Raw genomic sequence first — 24,224 nt, 5'->3', positions numbered from 1 at the left:
TTACTTTTCTTTGACTTATTTTCAACTTTGGCTTCAACATTACTATTAATGCCACAATTTTACCTCTCCTACATACCTTAATAATTCAATCAGATTCTCGCTATCATCATTTTCATGGGCCTTTGTCCTGCTTCAATGTGGGGTCAGCCTTGTTTCTACGGATTTGGCGATGTCAGTGTCGAAGTGTGGCCGGATGCCCTTCCTGTCGCCACACACTATCCCCCTCCCGGGACAGAAGTGGTGCACCCCAGCTGTCTGCACATAGTATAAGCCATGAAATAGTGTGAATGTTTTAAAATGTCTGCCAGCCTTGTAACTGAGGCAGGACAGAGGGACCAGCCCAGTATTCACCTAGAGGCCTGCTGGCACACCGGCCCTCGTCATTAATCCACCGGGCGGATTCGATCTGGGGCCGGTGCGTGTACCCAAGTCCAGGAAGCAGCGCATTAGCACCCTTGGCTAACCTGGTGGGTTACTAATTGTGGCATATCCCATATAGAAATGGTTGTGGCACCTCTGATGCCCCTCTCAGCTTGGTGCCCCAAGCAGCAGCTTGTGCCACTTGTGCCTTAAACTGGCCCTGCTCCCATCAATGATTTACAGATGAGTAACTGCCTTTGCTCATTTTTGTTTGTTTTTCATCCAAAAACTCCTGTTATTTTATGTTCTTTATGTGTTGGTATTCCTAAGAGGATTATCTTCTTTTGGCATCAGTAATTATTGACAATTTCTGTGAGGTGTGAGAAATCCACTATTCACCAAAACAGAATCTTGTGCTATGACAGTACTCTTTCACTTTGTTTCCTGTTTGAATACTCCTGATTCTATTTCACTAATTCATTGTTTGTGCACTAATTACTGATTAAGGTTTACTTTGAAATATTCAAATATGTACATAAAATGATTTCATATTTCTTTTGTTTTACAGATATGTTCCGTGAAAGAGACCCCAAAGGAACAAACAGTGCAACTTTCTCACTGGAAGAATGGGTTGAGAAGACTATTTATTCCTAAAATGTACTCACTTGAATTTCCTTCTGCTTCTCTAAGAGAACTGTGGAAAAAGTGCAAATGTTTTGTGCTTTGCCACTAAATATTTGCTTTCATTTCATGTGTCCCACAGGAATGAAGAGAAACAGCCATGTGGGCATGGAATGATGCACTCAGTATTTTTTGTGCAGTTGGCTCACAGACTTGTATATTGCCCATTGAAACACATGTGTTTATTCCTGCTGCTACAGAAAACTATTTTGTACAGTTTTTTATTTTATTAAAATATTTTAAATATTACCTTGTCTTTGTATGTGCTATCATTCAGCAATAGCTGTGTGAAAAGAGCAGATTGCTATTATTTTATATACAAAATGTGCTGTGGCAGTGAGCATGCAGTATCATAGCGGAACATCCCTCCACGCAGTGTTCCATAAACCCCATTATGAAGGAGAGCAGACTACTTCTGTAATGTATATTAACAAATGAATTGTCCTGAACTACTCTCAACAATAATTATGTTAAATAAAAATGGACATCTTGCACCTGTCTGAGCACCACATAACTGCAACGTGTTAGACAAGTTACGTACAAAATGTTACACCCCAGCATTTTACTGATATAGAAGCAGTATGGGGAAAGGAGTTTTCATATGTATTATGACCGAACAAAAATTAAAAAATGTTGATGTAGATTTTGTAGTGATCAGCACATGATTGTGTGTGCTCATGAATTGCTAATTAAAAAAGTAGTGCACTTTCAATTGCTACTGTTTATAGCTCCCAATGGGGAAATTTTGAACTGTAATGAGGAATTTGGATTCCTTATTATGCTATGCCAGACAGCAACAAGCTGTTAGTAGTCTGTAGTCATTTCAGTGTAGATTTTCTAAAGGGTTGTGATTGGGAAAAATGATTTGGAAACCTTATTTGGGTCCTAAAATTTGATCTCAGAAATCAACTTTCTCCAAAATGTATGGATAAATGTCTTCTTTGGTAAAATTCGAAGCAAATTCTGTCTCTGATCATGATGCACTGTTAGGGAAATAACGTAATACTTTGCTGTATGGAAATCAGTTTGAGTAAATAATGATTATGGGACAAACATTTTTAAGAATAGTTTACAAGAGATGGATTATAATGAAATTTATAGTGAACCAAAAGCTAATATAAAATTTTATCTATTCCATGACAAATTCATGCCATTCTCTGAGAAATTCATATCATTCTTTGAAAATATCTTTACATATAAGCTAATCAGGAAGGACATTAAACAGCCATGTAAAAAAACCTTGGGAGATTAAAGTATCTTTTTGGCAAGAACAGATATAGGTCCATCAGTAGTTGGGCACTGCAAAAACTATTCAAAATTACTAAGAACAGTTATTAAGAAAAATCAAGGAACGTGCATATGATGTCAGAAATCAGTAACTTTAACAACAGACTTAAGGCTGTAATGAATGTTGTGAAATGAGGGGCAGGACAGCTGGCCACAAAACAGAATCACATCACTATTTAAATGAAGGAAAAGGCTGTAAATGATTCCTTAAATGTAATAGAAAATATAGGGACAAAGACAGTAAAATCGCAGCAGTAAGTTGAAGTAGTAACTCATGTAAAATTCATTCATATAACTGTGTCACCAACTTTGCCTTCTGAAGTGAAGAAAATCACATTCTCTCAAAAAGAAAACATCATCTGGACCTGATGATACTTCTAATATAGCGCTAAAGTTTTGTTCTCTTGTAATAAGCCCCGTTGTACCTGAAATGTATATTGCATCACTTAGGGCACTTTTTCACAGAGATTGACATATGCTATTGTTAAATCCAAATGGCTCTGAGCACTATGGGACTTAACTCCTGAGGTCATCAGTTGCCTAGAACTTAGAACTAACTAAACCTAACTAACCTAAGGACATCACACACATCTATGCCCAAGGCAGGATTCGAACCTGCAACCGTAACGGTTGCTCAGCTCCAGACTGTAGCGCCTAGTACTGCACGGCCACTTCGGCCAGCATTGTTAAATCCCTCTGTAAGAAAGGTGACAGGATAGATGTCAACAATTACAAACATTTTTCACTACTGTCATTATTTTTCAACACTTTTGAAAAGGTGATACATTATAGAATAGTGTCTCAACTGCGCAACAGTAAAATTCTCAGTAATTCACAGTTTGGATTTCAGAAGTACTGGTCTATTAAGAATGCCATTTACACAGTCACTAACAAAATTTTATGAACATTAAATACCACGTTAGGGCTGGGGAATGAAAATTGCTGCTTGTGGGAGCATACAGGTACATAGTGGGGAGAGGTTAGGGCAAGGAGCAGAGGAGGAGATAAGTAGAAAGTCTGTGGGTGTTGGTAGGAAGGATTCAGGTGGTGCAGACTGTGAAGCAGTCATTGAAGTGAAGATAGTTGTGTTGGAAGGCATGCTTAACAGCTGGGTGGTCCAGCTGTTTTGTGGCCAGTTCACCGGTGGCCATTCACGTTGACAGACAGCTTGTTTGTCACGACCATGTAGAAAGCAGCACAGTGATTGCAGGTTATCTTGTAGATTGTGTGTTTGTTTCCTTTTAGGGCAAAACAAACAAACATGATCACGTGACTGCTTTCACAGGTAGCCCTGCTTCAATGAGATAGGTGGTGTGAGTGGTGTGAGTGTGTGTGAGTGTGAGTGTGTGTGAGTGTGTGTGTGAGTGAGTGTGTGTGAGTGTGTGAGTGTGTGTGTGTGTGTGTGTGTGTGTGTGTGAGTGTGTGTGAGTGAGTGAGTGAGTGAGTGAGTGAGTGAGTGAGTGAGTGAGTGTGTGTGTGTGTGTGTGTGTGTGTGTGTGTGTGTTATGGACATCAGATACCAGTTTGGGACAGGGGGGAAGGTATACTGGTGTTTAAGTATTGGTGCTATAAGGAGGTCTAAATAATGTGGATTATTTCAAGGTGTGTGACTAGAGGATACTTTCACCAGCAGCAGTTCATACATCTAAGTTTGCACCTCCACAGTCTCTCGCTACGATTACTGCTGTAACAATGTAAATTGATTTTTATATTAACTTTCCTTTGAAGAGTGATACTTTCATCTTATTTCTTGAAGAAAAAGTTGAACCATCCATCTCCATGATTAAGAGTGCAGTATAATACACTCATACATAATGTTGCCAAGTTTTTGAAGCTCGTAGGCTATGGTATTTTCAGGTATCATTTTCAGGATGAAGCAATTTAAAAATGAATGTAGCTGCCTATCTTTCCAGATGATACATTGGAAAAACTTTTATACAAATATATATTGTTGTCACACATACACATGTGCAGTAAGTCCACTCAGAATCACAGATAGGAAGAGACAGAGAGTTGAAGAATGAAAAATTTTGTATTGGCTTAAGGAAACATTTTAATAGAGGTATATGTTCCTTTCCTCTTTTAGGATGGGCATGCTTCTTTGAAGACGGTGCAGGGCAAAGAAGCAATATACTTATTAAGCGACATGTACTTTGTGGCTTAACCAAAATAAGATCTATCACAAAGGATAGTGGGTAAGACACGACATTCCTTATTTCAGGTCACAATTAGAGGTAGTTGAAGCATTGATGGCGAATGTGATTCAGTTGCCCCAGTTCTGGGTGATACTGAGTCACAAGGGAAATGGCCAGATGGTGGAACTTTAGGAGGTGGTGGGTGACCAGAGAGATGATTTGTTTCTATACAACATTGGGTTGATAATTTTAGTCTGTGAAGGCATCAGTGAGACCCTTGGTATGTTTAGAGAGGGGACTGCTTGTCCTGAAGGTGTAATGACCACAGGTGGCTAGGCTGTATGGAAAGGACTTTTTGGTCTGGAGTAGGTGCCACCTATCAAAGTGGAGGTAATTCTGGTGGTTGTTAAATTTGATATGGACAGAGGTATTGATGTGGCCATGTTCGAGGTGGAGATCAACATCAAGGAAGATGGCTTTTTGGGTTGAGGGAGGCCGGGTGAAAGAAATGGGGACCAGGTAAAATAAATGGGAGAGAAGGTGTTATGTCCTGGAGGAATGTAGATGGGGTGTCCTTAACTTTAATCCAGATCTCAAAGATGTCATCAATGGATGTGAAGCAGGTGAGGTATTTGGGATTCTGGGTGGTTGGGAAGGATTTGTCTAGATGGCCTATGAATAGATTGTGCCACGCAGGTGCCCATTGCCATACCACAGATTTTTTTGTGAGTGATTGTTTTAATATGTAGTAATTGTGGGTTAGGATGTAGTTGGTCATGGTGATTACGAAGAAGGTTGTAGGTTTGGAGTCAGACATACAGAAAGGTAGTGTTCAGTAATGGTAAGGCCATGAACATTAGGGATGTTAATGTAAAGAGATGTGGCAGCAACAGTGACAAGAGGGTCACCATATAGTAAAGGAACAGGACCCATGGAGGGTTCATAGAGGAAGCAATTGGTGTCTTTTATGTAGGTGGGCCCCCCATGAACCATGGATCTTGCCGTTGGTGGGGAGGCTGGCGTGCCTCAGCGATGCAGATGGCCGTACCATAGGTGCGACCTCAATAGAGGGGTATCTGTTGAGACGCCAGACAAATGTGTAGTTCCTGAAGAGAGGCAGCAGCCTTTTCAGTAGTTGCAGGGGCAACAGTCTGGATGATTGACTGATCTGGCCTTGTAACACTAACCAAAATGGCCTCGCTGTGTTGGTACAGCGAACGGCTGAAATCAAGGAGAAACTACAGCTGTAATTTTTCCCGAGGGCAAGCAGCTTTACTGTATGGTTAAATGATGATGACATCCTCTTGGGTAAAAATTCCGGAGGTAAAATAGTCCCCCATTCGGATCTCCGGGCGGGGACTACTCAGGAGGATATCGTTATCAGGAGAAAGAAAACTGGCTTTCTATGGATTGGAGCGTGGAATGTCAGATCCCTTAATCAGGCTGGTAGGTTAGAAAACTTAAAACGGGAAACAGATAGGTTAAAGTTAGATATAGTGGGAATTAGTGAAGTTCAGTGGCAGGAGCAACAAGACTTTTGGTCAGGTGAATACAGGGTTATAAATACAAAGTCAAATAGGGGTAATGCAGGAGTAGGTTTAATGATGAATAAAAAAAATAGGAGTGCAGGTAAGCTACTATAAACAGCATAGTGAATGAATTATTGTGGCCAAGATAGACACGAAGCCCACACCTACTACAGTAGTAAAAGTTTATATGCCAGCTAGCTCTGCAGATCATGAAAAAATTGATAAAATGTATGATGAGATAAAAGAAATTATTCAGGTAGTGAAGGGTATGGATTGGGGGTACGAAATGAAAGAGGAAGCCATCTGGTAGAATTTTGCACAGAGCATAACTTAATCATAGCTAACACTTGGTTCAAGAATCATAAAAGGAATTTGTACACATGGAAGAATCCTGGAAATACTAGAAGGTATCAGATAGATTATATAATGGTAAGACAGAGATTTAGAAACCAGGTATTAAATTGTAAGACATTTCCAGGGGCAGATGTGGACTCTGACCACAATCTATTGGTTATGAAATGTAGATTAAATTCCCACCTTTTTGCAGTTTCTTCAGTTTTAAAGAGATGGGACCTGGATAAACTGAAAAAACAGAGGTTGTACAGAGTTTCAGGGAGAGTATAAGGGAACAATTGACAGGAGTAGAAGAAGAATAGGTAGCTCTGAGGGATGAAGTAGTGAAGGCAGCAGAGGATCAAGTAGCTAAAAAGAAGAGGGCTAGTGGAAATCCTTGGCTAACAGAAGAAATATTGAATTTAATTGATGAAAGTTGAAAATATAAAAATGCAGTAAATGAAGCATGCAAAAAGGAATACAAAAGTCTCAAAAATGAGATCGACAGGAAGTCCAAAATGGCTAAGCCGGGATGGCTAGAGGCCAAATGTAAGGATATAGAGGCTTATCTCACTAGGGATAAGGTAGATAGTACCTACAGGAAAATTAAAGAGACCTTTGGAGAAGAGAGAACCACTTGTATAAATATCAAGAGCTCAGATGGAAACCCAGTTCTAAGCAAAGAAGGGAAAGCAGAAAGGTGGAAGGAGAATATAGAGGGTCTATGCAAGGGCGACGTACTTGTGGACAATATTCTGGAAATGGAAGAGAATGTAGATGAAGACAAAATGGGAGGTACAATACTGCGTGAAGAGTTTGACAGGGCACTGAAAGACCTGAGTTGAAACAAGGCCCCGGGAGTAGATAACATTCCATTAGAACTACTGACGGATTTGGGAGAGACAGTCCTGACAAAACACTACCATTTGGTGAGCAAGGTGTATGAGACAGGTGAAATATCCTCAGACTTCAAGAAGAATATAATAATTCCAATCCCAAAGAAAGCAGGTGTTGACAGATGTGAAAATTACCGAACTATCAGTTTAATAAGTCACAGCTGCAAAATACTAACGCGAGTTCTTTACAGACGAATGGAAAAACTAGTAGAAGCTGAACTTGGGGAAGATCAGTTTGGATTCCATAGAAATATTGGAACATGTGAGGCAACACTGACCTTACGACTTATATTAGAAGAAAGATTAAGGAAAGGCAAACCTACGTTTCTAGCATTTGTAGACTTAGAGAAAGCTTTTGATAATGTTGACTGGAACTCTCTCTTTCAAATTCTGAAGGTGGCAGTGGTAAAATACAGGGAGCGAAAGGCTATTTACAATTTGTACAGAAACCAGATGGCAGTTATAAGAGTCGAGGGGCATGGAAGGGAAGCAGTGGTTGGGAAGGGAGTGAGACAGGGTTGTAGCCTCTCCCCAATGCTATTCAATCTGTATATTGAGCAAGTAGTAAAGGAAACAAAAGAAAAGTTCAGAGTAGGTATTAAAATCCATGGAGAAGAAATAAAAACTTTGAGATTCGCCAATGGCATTGTAATTCTGTCAGAGACAGCAAAGGATTTGGAAGAGCTGTTGAATGGAATGGACAGTGTTTTGAAAAGAGGATATAAGATGAATATCAACAAAAGCAAAACGAGGATAATGGAATGTAGTCAAATTAAATCGGGTGATGCTGAGGGAATTAGATTAGGAAATGAGACGCTTAAAGTAGTAAAGGAGTTTTGCTATTTGGGGAGCAAAAAACTGATGATGGTCGAAGTAGAGAGGATATAAAATGTAGAATAGCAATGGCAAGGAAAGCGTTTTTGAAGAAGAGAAATTTGTTAACATTGAGTATAGATTTAAGTGTCAGGAAGTCGTTTCTGAAAGTATTTGTATACAGTGTAGCCATGTATGGAAGTGAAACATGGACGATAAATAGTTTGAACAAGAAGAGAATAGAAGCTTTCGAAATGTGGTGCTACAGAAGAATGCTTAAGATAGATGGGTAGATGACATAACTAAAGAGGAGGTATTGAATAGAATTGGGGAGGAGTTTATGGCACAACATGACAAGAAGAAGGGACTGGTTGGTAGGACATGTTTTGAGGCATCAAGGGATCACAAATTTAGCATTGGAGGGCAGTGTGGAGGGTAAAAATCGTAGAGGGAGGCCAGGAGATGAATACACAAACACAATCAGAACGATGTAGGTTGCAGTAAGTACTGGGAGATGAAGCAGCTTGCACAAGATAGAGTAACATGGAGAGCTGCAGCAAACCAGTCTCAGGACTGAAGACCACAACAGCAACATCAACAAGAACAACATGTAGGTGGGCAGGGTTTGGGTAACAGGCTGAAGGTTTTGGTCTACAAGAGCAGAGATTCTCTCAGTGGCAGCACAGTAACTGGCCACAGTGAGGTGTCCTAAGGGGTTGGGTTTATTAGGAAGCATTTAGAAGGCTAGAAGGCAGCTGTGAGGAGAGGTACTCACAGGATAGGTTCTGAGATGGGTCAAAGGATATGAGGAGAGACTAGAGATCCTGTTGCATTTCTGGAATGGAGTCACTGTGGCAGGATTTACAGATGAACAAATTCAATAGCTGGTAAAGGCCTTCTGCCAGGTAATCCATACAGTTCAAAATGACAGTGGTAGAGCCGTTGTCAGCAGGTAGGAGTATAAGATCAGTTTCAGTTTTTAGGTGGTGAGTGCAGTTATTTCTACAAATGTAAAGTTAACTTGCATGTGAAGGAATTTGGTGAAGAATGGTGAGGCAAGCTTTGAGATAATTAAATTCTGGAATGTTAACAGGATGTAATTTGGGGCAGTGGAGGTAGATTACAGGTGGATGGAGGAGTGAACGGGGTTAATATTAGTTTTGGGTTGAGTCTCTTTGGTATTGTTGGTGACAAAAAGGAGTATACACTGAAGGGCCTGAGAGAAAGCAAGAAGGTCTTTAACAACTACAGTATGATCGAATTTGGGAGTGGGGCAAAAGGTCAGACCTTTGCAAAGGACAAAGACTTCTGCAGGACTAAGGCTTTTGGAGGAAACGTTCAGGACACTGTCTCAAACCTGTTCAGGTTCTGGATTCTATGTGGTGATGGGAGTTAGTTTCTGAGGGTGTATTAAATGTAATACGTCTGCAAGACAGGATTTGTCAGCTGTGAGGGGATATGACTTGGTACCATGAGGGACTTGAGCAACTGAATCATATTCTCCACCCAGGTTTCAAATACCTCTCGTCATGCCTTGAAATGAGGAATATCTTACCCTCTATCCTTCCCCACCCCTTCCATAGTGGTATTCCACCTCCCACTGAACCTACACTATATCCTTGTCCATCCCTACTCCACCCCTGCTCCAAACCACTTGCTCCATGGCTCACATCCATAGATGCAAGACCTCTCCCATACACCCTCCCGCCACCACTTACTTCAGTCCAGCCACAAGTATCACCTATTCTATCAAAGCAGTCATGCAATCTACTACCTAGCTGCAACTACAATGCAGCATTCTGTGTTTGCATGACAGCAAAGAAGCCATCTGTCTGCATGAATGTTCACCAGCAAATTGTGGCCAAGAGACAGCTGGCTCGCCAATCGCTGAGCATGATGTCCAACACAACTCTTCATCAGTGTAGCTGGGAATTCTCCCTGCAATATAGCCTACATTCCTGTAACCCCTTGCCTCAGCCTTTGTTAGTCACTGTCCTTCGCACACCAATCTTCCAAAATGCACCTAGCTGCTCTACCCAGTCCCCACCATGTCCCAGTATACTCTCACAAGCAGCACTTTGTTATCTTCCACCCCTACCCTGCAATCCCTCCACCTCCCCACTCTGGCCTCTACCTTACCCCCATCATCAAAATTGCTTCTCCCATCATGTGCAGTTACTTGCAGTCCAGCCTCGGTGGCCGGAGACATTGGGTGCCTGCGTGTGAGAGTTGTGCTTCGAGTGTGTGTGTGTGTGTGTGTGTGTGTGTGTGTGTGTGTGTGTGTGTGTGTGTGTGTGTGTGTGTGTGTGTGTGTGTGTGTGTCCTGTCTACTTTAGGCGGATGCCTCTTGGCCAAACACTTAACTTGTTTAGCAGTCTTTTTGTTGTATCTGTATGCGACTAAACATCTTCTATATAGTTAGAAACCAAGGTCGTTTGATGTGATATAGCTTATTTTGTGATTATTTTCGACATTAAGTAGCTGTCATTCTCAGATTTACAATGTACAGATAGACTAATGTTAATGTAGTAATTTGGATGATCATATAACAAGTATACAGAAGGAATCATATTTTTACATACCTCCCAGAAGTAAAACTACACATCAGTCTCGTTGACATACTGAGAGCATGATCCAATTATAATAATGAAGGTCCATACTGGTTTATCAAATATGTAAAAGTTACTAAATAAAACATCCATTGCATTAGTAAGAAGTATAGGAGTGTAATCAAGTACATTAATAAAGATGATGATGTTGAAAACTCAGGAAGACTGAGCCAGTGCACTTTAGCACCCATGTCAAGAAATTTCAAGCTTGGTCAGCTGGCGGTGCCACTGTGCTGCTAACTCAACAATGTGTTCATAATTATTTCAAAGATTGTGTTAGCCAACTATTTACATAAATTTCTTAAACCATATTACGTAACAAATCTATGAAGAAGAACGTAGTTCCAATTGGACGGTAAACATTGACTTGGCCCTCGCCACAAAACAAGTACATAACCAGGCATAGGGTCAACCATATTACAGATATCTATGATTACTACCCCATGTACATATGTAGGTACTATATAAAATAATGCTTGGTACTAGAAACGCAATTGGATACAACTTGGGCCATAACATAGTTTGCACTTTATAACCATTACACTAACACAACAGATAGCTAAGAGTGGATTCATAAGGAAAATTGTAAGTGGTACATGGTACTTTTGTATGAGAAATAACATAAAAAACCAACATCCTGGAGGGATATGAGAGAGGTGGGGAAAGAGTAAGTTAGAAAAAATATGTATAAGAACAAGTGACATAATAAAACTACAGACATGAACAGAGTTCGAACTGAAAGATGAACTTCAACACAGCTCAAAATATAACATTTGTGTCCACAGACGTAGGGTCATATAGATGTAGATATACATAATTATATGCTCCAAACTAGAACAAAAGAGATTACTCTTGCTCTCAATGTATTGTGTGAATTGCTATGCTTACGATATATCTAAAAATATGTTCAGTACTAAAGAATGTTCATATGTTTTGATTTACTAGCTGTCAATTATGTAATGTAATAATTTCTGTATCCACATGACCCTATGTCCACTTTTTAGACAACTTTTGTTATATTTTGAGCTATGTCAATGTTCATTTTTGAGTTGGAACTCTGCTCCTGTCTGTAATTTCATTATTTGACTTGTCCTTTTAACTTTGTTTTCTAATTTACCCTCACCCACCCCATTCTCAGGGTGTTGGTTTTTAGGTTTGTCCAGTTGTTTTATTAGTTTCCCCATTATAACTGTTACACTACGCTATGTGCCCGTGTTGTATCTAAGAATTTACACAGCACCGAGCTATGTTTATATGCTTCCATTTACTGGAGGTCAGTTACATAACATAAGTCTCTTTTGCTCTAGATATGAACCAACCATCATGTATACTGGTATATGAAGAGAACTTATAGTTTAATATTGTTACCACAATTTTCGAAAAGTTTATAACTGATTCACTGCAGATTTTTACACACTACTCAAATAAACATTCAGACAGACATAGGCTATATTGTTTTAATATATGTGGCAAGTAAATATATATGGGGTAGTTCAGAAGAAATTCCACAATTTGTGAGGTGATTCTATAGGTGAAAGTGAACTAAAAAAATCCTATGAACATATGTGCAATTTTGAAAGGTTATGGAACTGGAATGGGTGGAAGACTACACACATCCACGAATGAATATGAAGACAAGTGTGAATATTACTTATCAAAATGATGTATAGGCACTGTGGTGCACAGAATAATGGTGGGACAGATTACTGAGCCATCCTATGAGAGGTGTGGGGATTCTCCAACCGATGGTAGCACTGTGAAGTTACACCAAGGCAACAGCTGTAAGCATACCTAGTGTGCAACCGTGGGTTGGTTCAGTGAGCAGTTATGGGCCTGTGTGCATGTCATACTCAAGTATTGTTTAATTAAGTGAGTCCGTTGCATCTGTGAATACTCATGTCTGCATACGGGTACTGTAATGGTAGTACATATGTGGCTGTGGCAGAATACCAGAGAGGTTTCCTTAATTGGCAAACCCCCTGTGCCAGTGTATTTCCCAGGTTTTTTCAAACATTACATGTATCTGAAACTCTACTCAGTATACTCGTAGCATTACAAAACAAGGCCGTCCAGTCACTTCAGGAAAGGGAAGATATTATTGCAAAGGTACAAAGGAGTCCCACCACCAGAAGGTGGTGAATTAGCCACCAGCTTGATATTCTACAAATGTGAGTGTGGCATATGTTACATTCAGATAACTTGTGCCCATTTCACATGCAGTCCATGCAGCATCTGCATCCAGGTGACTCAGTAAACAGATAACAATTTTGTGAATGGTTGGCTGAACATAGAGGAGACATGCAATGCACTTCATTTACTGAAGATACTACATTTACACACAATGGAATCATGAATACACACAATTCTCATATTTGGGTGATGGAAAACCCATGACAGTAGAGAAACAAGATTCTGCGTTCAATTCTCAGTGAGACTGTGGTGAGGTATGATTGGTGTCCTCATGATAGGACCTGTGTTATTACAAAGTTGCACAACAGCTGAAGCATACGCACATGTCCTCAACAGAAGACCTACATGCCCTTTTGGAAGGCATGACATTAGAGCAACAACAAAAACTGTACCTGCAGCATGACGGACCATCAATTCACTGTACCAGACAAGTATCTCAATATCTGAATAACACATTTCCTCAATGGTGGATTGACCATGGTGGACCCATTAACTGGCCTGCCATATCACCCATCATAACTCCATTAGACACCTGTTTGTGGGGATGGTTAAAGGCGGATGTATATGCTATGAAGGTGAGTAGAGTACTCATGAAGAATTTGTTATTTGCATAACTGACACTTCTGCCCGCATTAGAGCCTGCTAAGATGATGGTTGATGTGCAACACAGCCCAGCCTTCAATGTGTTGAAAGTGCATTGAGTTGGGTGGGGGACTTCCTGAACACCTCTTGTAGGATGGATCAGTCACCTGTCCTACCAATATTCTGTCTACCACAGCACTTACACTGCATTTTGGTAAGTAATATTCATACTAGTATTGAACGAGCTCCAGTTCTGTAATGATCAAAAATCATGCACGTTTGTAGGGCTTTTTTGGTTTATTTTCACATGTAGAATCACCTCACAAATTATGGGCGATTCCTCCTGAGTCACCCTGTATGTAATACACAAGGGGGAAATGTTATTAGTAAATACCTCAGAAAGTTCTTGACCAATTTATTTCAAATTTTTTCATGTTGCTCTAACAACTATTCAGACAGACATTGGCTATATATTTTTGTAAATATATGTAATATATAAACATGTAGACAAGTATGTTCTGAGTAACGTTTTAAGGGATGGGGAAGATCCCCCATGATTTAATAGCTGTGTTAGAAAAGCACTACGTAAACAAAGAGCATTTCATCTCAGATCACAGAGAAGTAAAAACCTATCTGACAGACAAACAAAAGCTGAACAATGTGGAAATGAGTGTAAGGAGAGCAATGAGAGAAGTGTTCATCGATTTTGAAAGTAAGACAATGTCAGCCAACCTGAGTAAAAACCCTAAGAGATTTTGGTCATGTGTAAAATCAGCAAGTGGGTCAAATCATCTATTCATTCTCTCAGCAACCATACTGGCACCGAATACAACTGATTGTGGAATTGAAAAGCAGCTGCAATCACTTAATAGTGGAAAGGTGTTAGGACCAGATGAGATACCTAGAAGATTCTATAAAGAGTACACAAAAGAACTTGCTCCCCTTCCAGCAGTAATTTATCGTACATTGCTTTAGTGATGAAAGGTACCTAATGACTAGAAAAAAGTTCAGGTCATTCCCGTTTTTAAGAAAGGCTTAAGACAGAACCATACAATTACAGACTTATATCGTTGATGTCGATCTGTTTTAGAATTGTGGAATATGTTTTATGCTTAAGAATTATGACATTTTAGAAAAACGAACATCTCATCTATAAAAATCAATATGGATTCCACAAACAGACATCCTGCGAAGCACAACTTGCTCTGTTCCTCCATGAGATCCACAGTGCAGTGGACAATGGCAGTATGGTTGTGTTCCTTGATTTCAGTAAGGCATTTGACACCGTCCTGCATTGCCATTTAATGAAGGGGAAAAAATAAAAAAAGCTTAGAGAGTATCGGAGCAGGCTTGCGAATGGGTTCAAGATTTTCTTGCAGGTAGAACTCAACATGTTGCTCTTAACAGAACTAAATCAACAGATGTAAAGGTAATATCCGGAGTACCACTGGGAAGTGTGATAGGACCATTGTTATTTATAAATGATAAAGTAGAAAGCTTCAGATGCTCTGTAAGGCTATTTGCAGATTATGCAGTTGCCTATACCCAAGTAGCAATGCCAGAAGATAGTAAGAATTTGCAGAATGACCTGCAGAGAAGTGATGATTAGTGCAGGCTCTGGCAGTTGACCCTGAAAGTAAATAAATGTAACATACTGTGCATACAAAAGAAAAGGAAATCCAATACCGAACGGTTACACTATGGATGACAAACAGCTGGAGTGTGTCTGCCGTAAAATACACTCCTGGAAAAGGAAAAAAGAACACATTCACACCAGTGTGTCAGACCCACCATACTTGCTCCGGACACTGCGAGAGGGCTGTACAAGCAATGATCACACGCACGGCACAGCGGACACACCAGGAACTGCGGTGTTGGCCGTCGAATGGCGCTAGCTGCGCAGCATTTGTGCACCACCGCCGCCAGTGTCAGCCAGTTTGCCGTGGCATACGGAGCACCATCGCAGTCTTTAACACTGGTAGCATGCCGCGACAGTGTGGACGTGAACCGTATGTGCAGTTGACGGACTTTGAGCGAAGGCGTTTAGTGGGCATGCGGGAGGCCGGGTGGACGTACCGCCAAATTGCTCAACACGTGGGGCGTGAGGTCTCCACAGTACATTGATGTTGTCGCCAGTGGTCGGCGGAAGGTGCACGTGCCCGTCGATCTGAGACCGGACTGCAGCGACACACGGATGCCCGCCAAGACCGTAGGATCCTACGCAGTGGCGTAGGGGACCGCACCGCCACTTCCCAGCAAATTAGGGACACTGTTGCTCCTGGGGTATCGGCGAGGACCATTCGCAATCGTCTCCATGAAGCTGGGCTACAGTCCCGCACACCGTTAGGCCGTCTTCCGCTCACGCCCCAACATCGTGCAGCCCGCCTCCAGTGGTGTCGCGACAGGCGTGAATGGAGGGACGAATGGAGACGTGTCGTCTTCAGCGACGAGAGTCGCTTCTGCCTTGGTGCCAATGATGGTCGTATGCGTGTTTGACGCCGTGCAGGTGAGCGCCACAATCAGGACTGCATACGACCGAGGCACACAGGGCCAACACCCAGCATCATGGTGTGGGGAGCGATCTCCTACACCGGCCGTACACCTCTGGTGATCGTCGAGGGGACACTGAATAGTGCACGGTACATCCAAACCGTCATCGAACCCATCGTTCTACCATTCCTAGACCGGCAAGGGAACTTGCTGTTCCAACAGGACAATGCACGTCCGCATGTATCCCGTGCCACCCAACGTGCTCTAGAAGGTGTAAGTCAACTACCCTGGCCAGCAAGATCTCCGGATCTGTCCCCCATTGAGCATGTTTGGGACTGGATGAAGCGTCGTCTCACGCGGTCTGCACGTCCAGCACGAACGCTGGTCCAACTGAGGCGCCAGGTGGAAATGGCATGGCAAGCCATTCGACAGGACTACATCCAGCATCTCTACGATCGTCTCCATGGGAGAATAGCAGCCTGCATTGCTGCGAAAGCTGGATATACACTGTACCAGTGCCGACATTGTGCATGCTCTGTTGCCTGTGTGTATGTGCCTGTGGTTCTGTCAGTGTGATCATGTGATGTATTTGACCCCAGGAATGTGTCAATAAAGTTTGCCCTTCCTGGGACAATGAATTCACGGTGTTCTTATTTCAATTTCCAGGAGTGTATCTAGGCGTAACTATGTAGCGTGACCTTAAATGGAATGACCCCATAAAACAGGAAGTGGGAAAAGCAGACACCAGACTCAGGTTCATTGGAAGAATCTTAAGGAAATGTAACACATCCATGAAAGATGTGGCTTATAAGGCACTTGTTCACCCTTTTTGTGACTGTTGTTCATCTATATGGGATCCCTGTCAAGTAGAACTGATAGAGGAGATGGAGAAGATCCAATGAAGAGGGGCGCGTTTCATCTTGGGAACATATAGTGCGCGCGCCCACACACACACACACACACACACACACACACACACACACACACACACACACACACGACCCTTGTGTATTAACCTCGAAGAGAAAATTCGAAAAATTAGAGCCAATACAGAGGCTTACCGACAAACTTTCTTCCCATGCACTATTAAGAGTGGATCAGATAGTGGTAATGAAAGAACCCTCTGCCACACACCATTAGGTGGCTTGCAGAGTATGATGTAGAGGTAGAAACATGTATTTAATATATAAAGGGAAAACATTGTTAGCAAAAGTCTCGAAAAGTTCTTGACTGTTTTACTTCAATCTGTTGCATGATACTCTACTAACATTCAGATGGACATAGACATTTTCTTTTAAACAATGGTGTACAAATTTTCTGATAGACTGCAAGAAAGAAACATAGTGCTGGGGAAAATGTGCAGTTACATTTTATTTCTCACTGTCAGTTTTAACTTTTATATCAGGCAATGTAAACCTTTGGACAAACTGTTTCTTCCCATATATATTCTTACTCTTCATACATTATGTTAAGTAAAAATTGTATACACAACATTGTGCTCTTTTGTTTTCTTCATTGCAGTGCAGTCAGTTTTAAGAGGAAAGAGGAATGTTTTACTTATGACTTGTCAACTGATAATTAGAAAACTACCATGAAATCTGAATCTTCCGAAACTTTGTAATCCTATTCATTCACAGATTAAAATTACGAGGAAAAATGTCATTGAGAGTACTATTCTCTCAAATGCAGCACTTGGAGCGGTTTCTCTTGTTCCCATTAGATTAATGATCCCAACTGATTTAACCATTTTCTTCAAGTGACCTCATATCCCAATCGAGGCTCAAGTTCGGAGGAGGAAGGGAAGAGGAGATGAATAGAGGAGGAGGAGGAGGAGGAGGAGGAGGAGGAGGAAAATGGGCATAAGGAGACCGGGCCCGGGGGTGGGGGGTGGGGGGGGGGGGTGGGGGGGGGAGAACAAAGACAACAACCAGGGCATATATACTATTCCCATACATATTTAGTAATTAGGAATCATCACCAGGTTTGCCAGTACCTATATATAGTAACCACAGATATCTGTAATCTAGTTGACCCTATGCCTGGTTATGTACTTGTTTTGTGATGTGAGTCATTCAGTGTTTATTGTCCACATGGGACTACATTTCTGTGTATAGTTGTGTTATGTAAGACAGTTAAACAAATTTTATGTAAAATAGTTGGTTGTTACAATCTTCAAAATAATCTTGACACATCATTACCATAGCATGGTGCCTGGAAACCACTTAACATGGGCTCCAATGCACAATGGCTCAGCTCAGAGTTGTCGTTGACACAACATCTTTACTGAAGTACCAGTTTCTGCTTCTGTACTCCTAATTGGTGCTATGGACGTTTTATTTAGCAAGTTTTACCTATTTGACAAACCAGTACTGGGTTGAAACTTCCTGGCAGATTAAAACTGTGTGCCAGACCAAGACTCGAACTCAGGACCTTTGCCTTTCGCAGGCAAGGCTCTACCATCCGAGCTACTCAAGCATGACTTGCACCCCATCCTGACAGCTTTACTTCTGCAAGTACCTTGTCTCCTACCTTCCAAAGTTCACAGAAGCTCCGAGTCTCAGTCCAGCACACAGTTTTAATCTGCCAGGAACTTTAATATCAATGCACACTCTGCTGCAGAGTGCAGATCTCATTCTGGAAATATCCAGCAGGCTGTGGCTAAGCCATGTCTCTGCAATATCCTTTCTTCCAGGAGTGCTAGTTCTGCAAGGTTCACAGAAGAGCTTCTATGAAGTTTAGAAGGTAGGAGATGAGGTACTGGCAGAAGTAAATCTGTGAGGACAGAGCATGAGTTGTGCTTGGCTAGCTCAGTTGGTAGAGCACTTGCCCACGATAGGCAAAGGTCCCAAGTTCGAGTCTCGGTACGGCACACAGTTTTAATCTGTCAGGAAGTTTCATATCAGTGCACACTCTGCTGTAGAGCGAAAATTCATTCCAGTACTGGGTTTTATTATTATGAAGGAATCATGTCCACAGTACATTGATGGAGGCTGATGTGGAGTTACCTTTCTAGAAGTTATGCAATTTTTGTTATTCAGATAATATAGGTCCTCCTATATGATTGTTACATGATCATTCAGATTATTAAATTAATGTCATTTTATCCATACACTGTAGATCTGAGAATCTGAGGATGACAGCTAGTTATAGTCAAAACTGGTCATGAAATAAACTACATCACATAAAGTGATCTTGGCTAATTAATAATAATATGCTACTCAGCAACACAAGAACTTATGTACTACATACCACAAACACTTGAATGTGAAAAATCAATAAATGGATGTTTACTGAGATCTATCAAAAGCTTTTGATTCAATAAAAGCTCTGAAAAGAGCTAAGATTCTATGGAGTGAGAGGTATTGCATTGAGTCTGATAAAATCCTACTCAGTGACCAGATGTTCAAAGTAGATATACTGGATGAGGAGAGTAATAAATACTACTCAGACATGGGGAAGATCCTAAACAAAGTGCCTAAGAAAAGCATCTTAGGCCACCACTGTTCTTATGATTATAATATATTAATTACCTTGCTGATCAAATCAAACTGAAATCCATACTATTTGCAGATAACACAAATATTTAAATTAAAGGGGCACATCCAGAAGAAGTTAAACATGGAAGCTGGAAGTGTATTACATAGATTAAGTAACTGGTTTAGAAATAATAAACTAAAATTAAATTTAAAGAAAATCAATGGTTTTGAAAACAGTTGACTGAATAATGAGTTTGTGCAAAAAATCTGTGATGAGCAACTTGAGCAAGTACCTTGTGTAAAATTTCTGATTCTCCAGCCTGGTGGTAATTTAACATGGGTAGAGCACTTCAATAGCATAAGCAGTAACTTAAATTCAGGCTGTTATGAACTACAAAAGTTAGCCAAATCATTACTATTGAAATACTCAAAATGTTTTACTTTTCCCTCTTTGAATCCATAATTTCATATAGAATAAAACTACAGAGCAGCTCAGTAAATATGAGGAAGGTACTCATCACACAGAAAATGGCTCATGCTTAATGACCATTGTAAAACTACAAATGAGCCTGCAGAACAAAATTCATATTGCTAAATATTTAAACATAAGATATTCATTCACACTAAGAACAAGATTAGTAATCTTGAGAAAAATGAGGTGGTTTATTAAATCAAAACAAGAAAATGTCACACACTGAGAACAATCCAACACATAACAAGTCTTTATGAGAAACTTATAACAAATACGGGGATTTACCTATTCAGCTGCCTTTCAAACAATATCAGCAAAATAAAAAAAAATTAAAAAAAATTAATACCTTTAAGCACACAGAGAAACACTGGAGAGAGATCCACTTTATTGCCTCCATCCTTGCTACCTTCCCTGTTTTCCTTTCCCTGTTGCTTCATAACCTGGGTTGTGAGTAACTAAGTCCACTTTCCCTTCTTCCATTTCTTTCCCCTCTCTCCTCCCTGATGAAGGAACATTTATTCCGAAAGATAGGAACTTAAATTTTTGGTTGTTTTTTGTGTTTCTATCGGCTGTACTGAGCTGAGGTAAGTACTGGCCAGCCCCTCTATCTCTTTGTTAGTAGATTAAATAAATATGAATATGAACAGTTATAACTGCAATAAACTTGCTTTTTGTATGAGGTTATTGGTTTGTCTGTTTTAGACCGTCTTCAGACCTTACACAGAAATATCTATGTAGAGTAGAATCAGAGGGATATAGTAATACATGAAATAAATCTTACGTAAGAAATTATATCCATGATGGTAGATGATGGCGGCGAATGGAGTAGGCTCAACAGAATGAACACTGACTACTGAGGACAGTGATGCAGCTGTTGCTTAAATAAGTGATTCTCTGCCCTCTGCACACCGAATTACATCAGCAATAGCCAGTCAGGCATACAGGATGTCAAACAGTTGTCACAGTAAAGTATTTACAAAATGGTCACACAAAAGCTAATAACAGATGAATAAATAGGTGCCTTATGTTATATAAAGTAACTGCTATAAACAGCATTACATCAATCTGTAAAAAAATGTATATAAAAGAGAGAACCAACAAAAATCTGTTGTGAGAACATTGAAAGCCATCTGTGGGCATTTATCATAAACTCTTAAACTGTGTGGCGGCAAAGGTGAATTTATTCCTCATTTATTTCTCTAAATAATAACCGTAACTTCATTCTTATTGATATTTTTGTGATTGTAAACAACTACAGTCACGGTATCATTTAACTTTTGACTGCTTATGCAATTGTTTTCGGTTTACGACTATTTACATGGGTCCATGATGTATTGTATCATACTGTTGTAACCTGTATTTCTGTAAATCAGGCATTTTGTATGCCTATTTTATGGAATGACTGTAAACAACTATGCAGTTTTTTAAACTTCAGTTTCCTTATGCCCATTGCTTTATGTCTATTATGACCTTGATGGGTAAATGAGACTTTGTGCAGTACCTCTTTTGATGTGACTTACATATTTTTTTTCCTTTTTAATGCTTTAGGTATCATATTTTATTTGATATCTTGTTAGTTACATGGTTAATGTCATCAGGGAGTTTGACACTCATTACAACAGTCATCCTGCTTGCATACCGATAGTTCCTAACATAGAGTCACTCTCGCACATTTGAAATTGACTTCTGCGAAATGAGCACATTGTCACCTGCATTCCGCTTCAATGATAAATAACGGTGTCGGTCAAGCAGTATTCCACTGGGATTACAATCTAAGAGGAATACACAATCACTCGCATGTGTTCCTAAAATGTCAACCTGCATGCCAGTACGTATTTGATATTCTCTCCTGGTGGATGGCACATATTGATATGACCATGCCCTCTCCATGGGAACCTTTAGCATTGCCTAACCACAATATTTGCTGCCACACAGTCTACAAATTTACAATAAATGTCCACAGATGGCTTTTGATGTTCTCAGTTACTTTATATTATACAGGGTGCTACAAAAGAGTACAGCCAAACTTTCAGGAAACATTCCTAATACACAAAGAAAGAAAATATGTTATGTGGGCATGTGTCCAGAAATGCTTACTTTCCATGTTAGAGCTCATTTTATTACTTCTCTTCAAATCACATTAGTCATGGAATGGAAACACACAGCAACAGAACGTACCAGCAGGACTTCAAACACTTTGGTAAAGGAAATGTTCAAAATGTCCTTTGTTAGCAAGGATACATGCATCCACCCTCCGTCGCATCGAATCCCTGATGCGCTGATGCAGCCCTGGAGAATGGCTTATTGTATCACAGCCGTCTACAATACGAGCACGAAGAGTCTCTACATTTGGAAATGGGGTTCCGTAGACAAGAGCTTTCAAATGCCCTCTTAAATGAAAGTCAAGAGCGTTGAGGTCAGGAGAGCGTGGAGGCCATAGAATTGGTCCGCCTCTACCAATCCATCGGTCACCGAATCTGTTGTTGAGAAGCGTACGAACACTTAGACTGAATTGTGCAGGAGCTCCATCGTGCATGAACCACATGTTGTGTCGTACTTGCAAAGGCACATGTTCTAGCAGCACAGGTAGAGAGTCATGTATGAAATCATGATAACGTGCTTCATTGAGCGTAGGTGGAAGAACATACTGACGAAACTAAAATGAGCTCTAACATGGAAATTAAGTATTTCCGGACACATGACCAAATAACATCTTTTTTTTATTTGTGTGTGAGGAATGTTTCTTGAAAGTAGTAACACCCTGTATTATGATGATGAATATGATGATGATGATGATGATGATGATGATGATGATGATAATGTGTCCCGTACTCCTTTACAGAGCGTAGGGGAGCGACGCAGGAGACCAGTGCCGCATTACTAGGCAAGATCCTAGTGGAGGTGCCACCTATTTCTTCATCTGTTGTTAGATTTTGTGTGACTATTTTGTATATTCTTTATTGTAACAACGTGATTGGCTATTGCTGATGTAATTTGATATGCAGTGGGCGGAGCATTGTGGATTTAAACAATAGTTGCATCATTCTCCTCAGCATTCAGCATTTGTGGAGTTATAGTGCCTGCTCCATTCACAGCCACTATCTGTCATCATGAGTATACTTTCTTTTTTCATTATTTCTTAATTAAAATGTATTTTATATACTATACATACCTCTAATTCTATTTTACATACATATTTCAGTGTAAGGTCTGAAAATGGTCTAAAACAGGCCAAAACCAGAAAACTCATATTAAAAAAAAGTTTTTTGCAGTTGTGACTGTTCTTATTCATTTTTAAGAAATAAGAAAAGTTGTGGCGATACCTGTAAGACACCGCTAGCCCACGCCTCTCGCAGTGTGCGTTTAACCCCATTTAAATGACGCGCCAAGTGCGCGCCCAGTGGCTGTACAATTAATTAAATAATCGGCGTGCTAATCACAGTTGAAATCTCTGGTCCAGAGGGACGTGAAGAGGCTGTGGTCCAGAGAGAGAGTAGAGTCAGTCGAGTCTTGTTCAGTCTTAAGAGTCAGTCGAGTCTTGTTCAGTCTTAAGAGTCAGTCGAGCTAGAAAGTGTCTTGTGAAACGATCATTCTGTGAATAATATTAGTGTGATGATTTCTTTTATATGTGTTGTGTTGTCTTCTTCGATGAGTAAAAAAAAAAATATAGGTAAAATAAATTTTTGTGATGTCCATCAATAAGTTCATTCCAGTAAAAATAGAACCACTTCCCTTCACCTTTATTCACCCCTTTTTTCTTTCTTTCCTTTCAACAAAACAAAAACAAAAAAAATTACCACCCTCCCCTTTTTTTTTTTTAATTCCGGACATCACAAAGTGCTTTACTCCATAGAGGCATGTCTCAAAAATTAAAAATACTGAATACTACTAAAATTTGTGAGAAATTGTTAGCACAATGAATTGTTAAATATGTCAAATTTAGCATTATTTTGTCTTCACTTTATGACCAATCATTTATAATATCTTATGGTATTTAAATGACTCAACAAATTTTTGACTTGAAACTAGATAATTTCATACAGTGTAATCTGAATTACTTTCTTAACTGAAGCTCATGCCTTTGACACTTACGGATATAGCATAACAATGACAAATTCATCTGACAGAAAATTATTCCTTTACTTTAAGTACATGTACTTGAGAATTATTATAGCTGTTAACAAATGCTGTGCTAACTGAACTCTGAAATTATCTCTAGGGCAAACAATTGACAATACAAAAACTAGCAGAAATGGCATGTTCATAATATATAAACAACTCTTCTATTGAAACTAGATGATGAAGTAAAACAATGTGCCAGACTGGGACTCATATCTGGGACCTTTGCCTTTTGTGGGCAAATGCTTTCCC

General features: G+C 40.1%; 2 protein-coding genes across 5 annotated transcripts in view; one reads left to right on the top strand and one right to left on the bottom strand.

The window, feature by feature from the left end:
• LOC126359655 (calpain-A) overlaps positions 1–1,290 on the top strand; it is a 573,819-nt gene extending 572,529 nt beyond the window's left edge. For all 4 annotated transcript variants that reach the window (XM_050007648.1, XM_050007650.1, XM_050007649.1 and 1 more), the window contains one exon: positions 929–1,290. In XM_050007648.1, coding sequence (XP_049863605.1) covers positions 929–1,014 — 86 coding nt within the window. In that variant the 3' untranslated portion in view covers positions 1,015–1,290. The remainder of the gene's footprint in view (positions 1–928) is intronic.
• The window catches only part of LOC126359728 (uncharacterized), a 230,326-nt gene that overhangs the window by 68,850 nt on the left and 137,252 nt on the right, over positions 1–24,224 (bottom strand). The window lies entirely within an intron of this gene.

Source organism: Schistocerca gregaria, chromosome 1 (genome assembly GCF_023897955.1).
Source record: "Schistocerca gregaria isolate iqSchGreg1 chromosome 1, iqSchGreg1.2, whole genome shotgun sequence".
In the NCBI taxonomy this organism is placed as follows: domain Eukaryota; kingdom Metazoa; phylum Arthropoda; class Insecta; order Orthoptera; family Acrididae; genus Schistocerca; species Schistocerca gregaria.
Note: the sequence above shows the minus strand (reverse complement) of the source record. Positions and strands in the feature narration are given on the sequence as shown.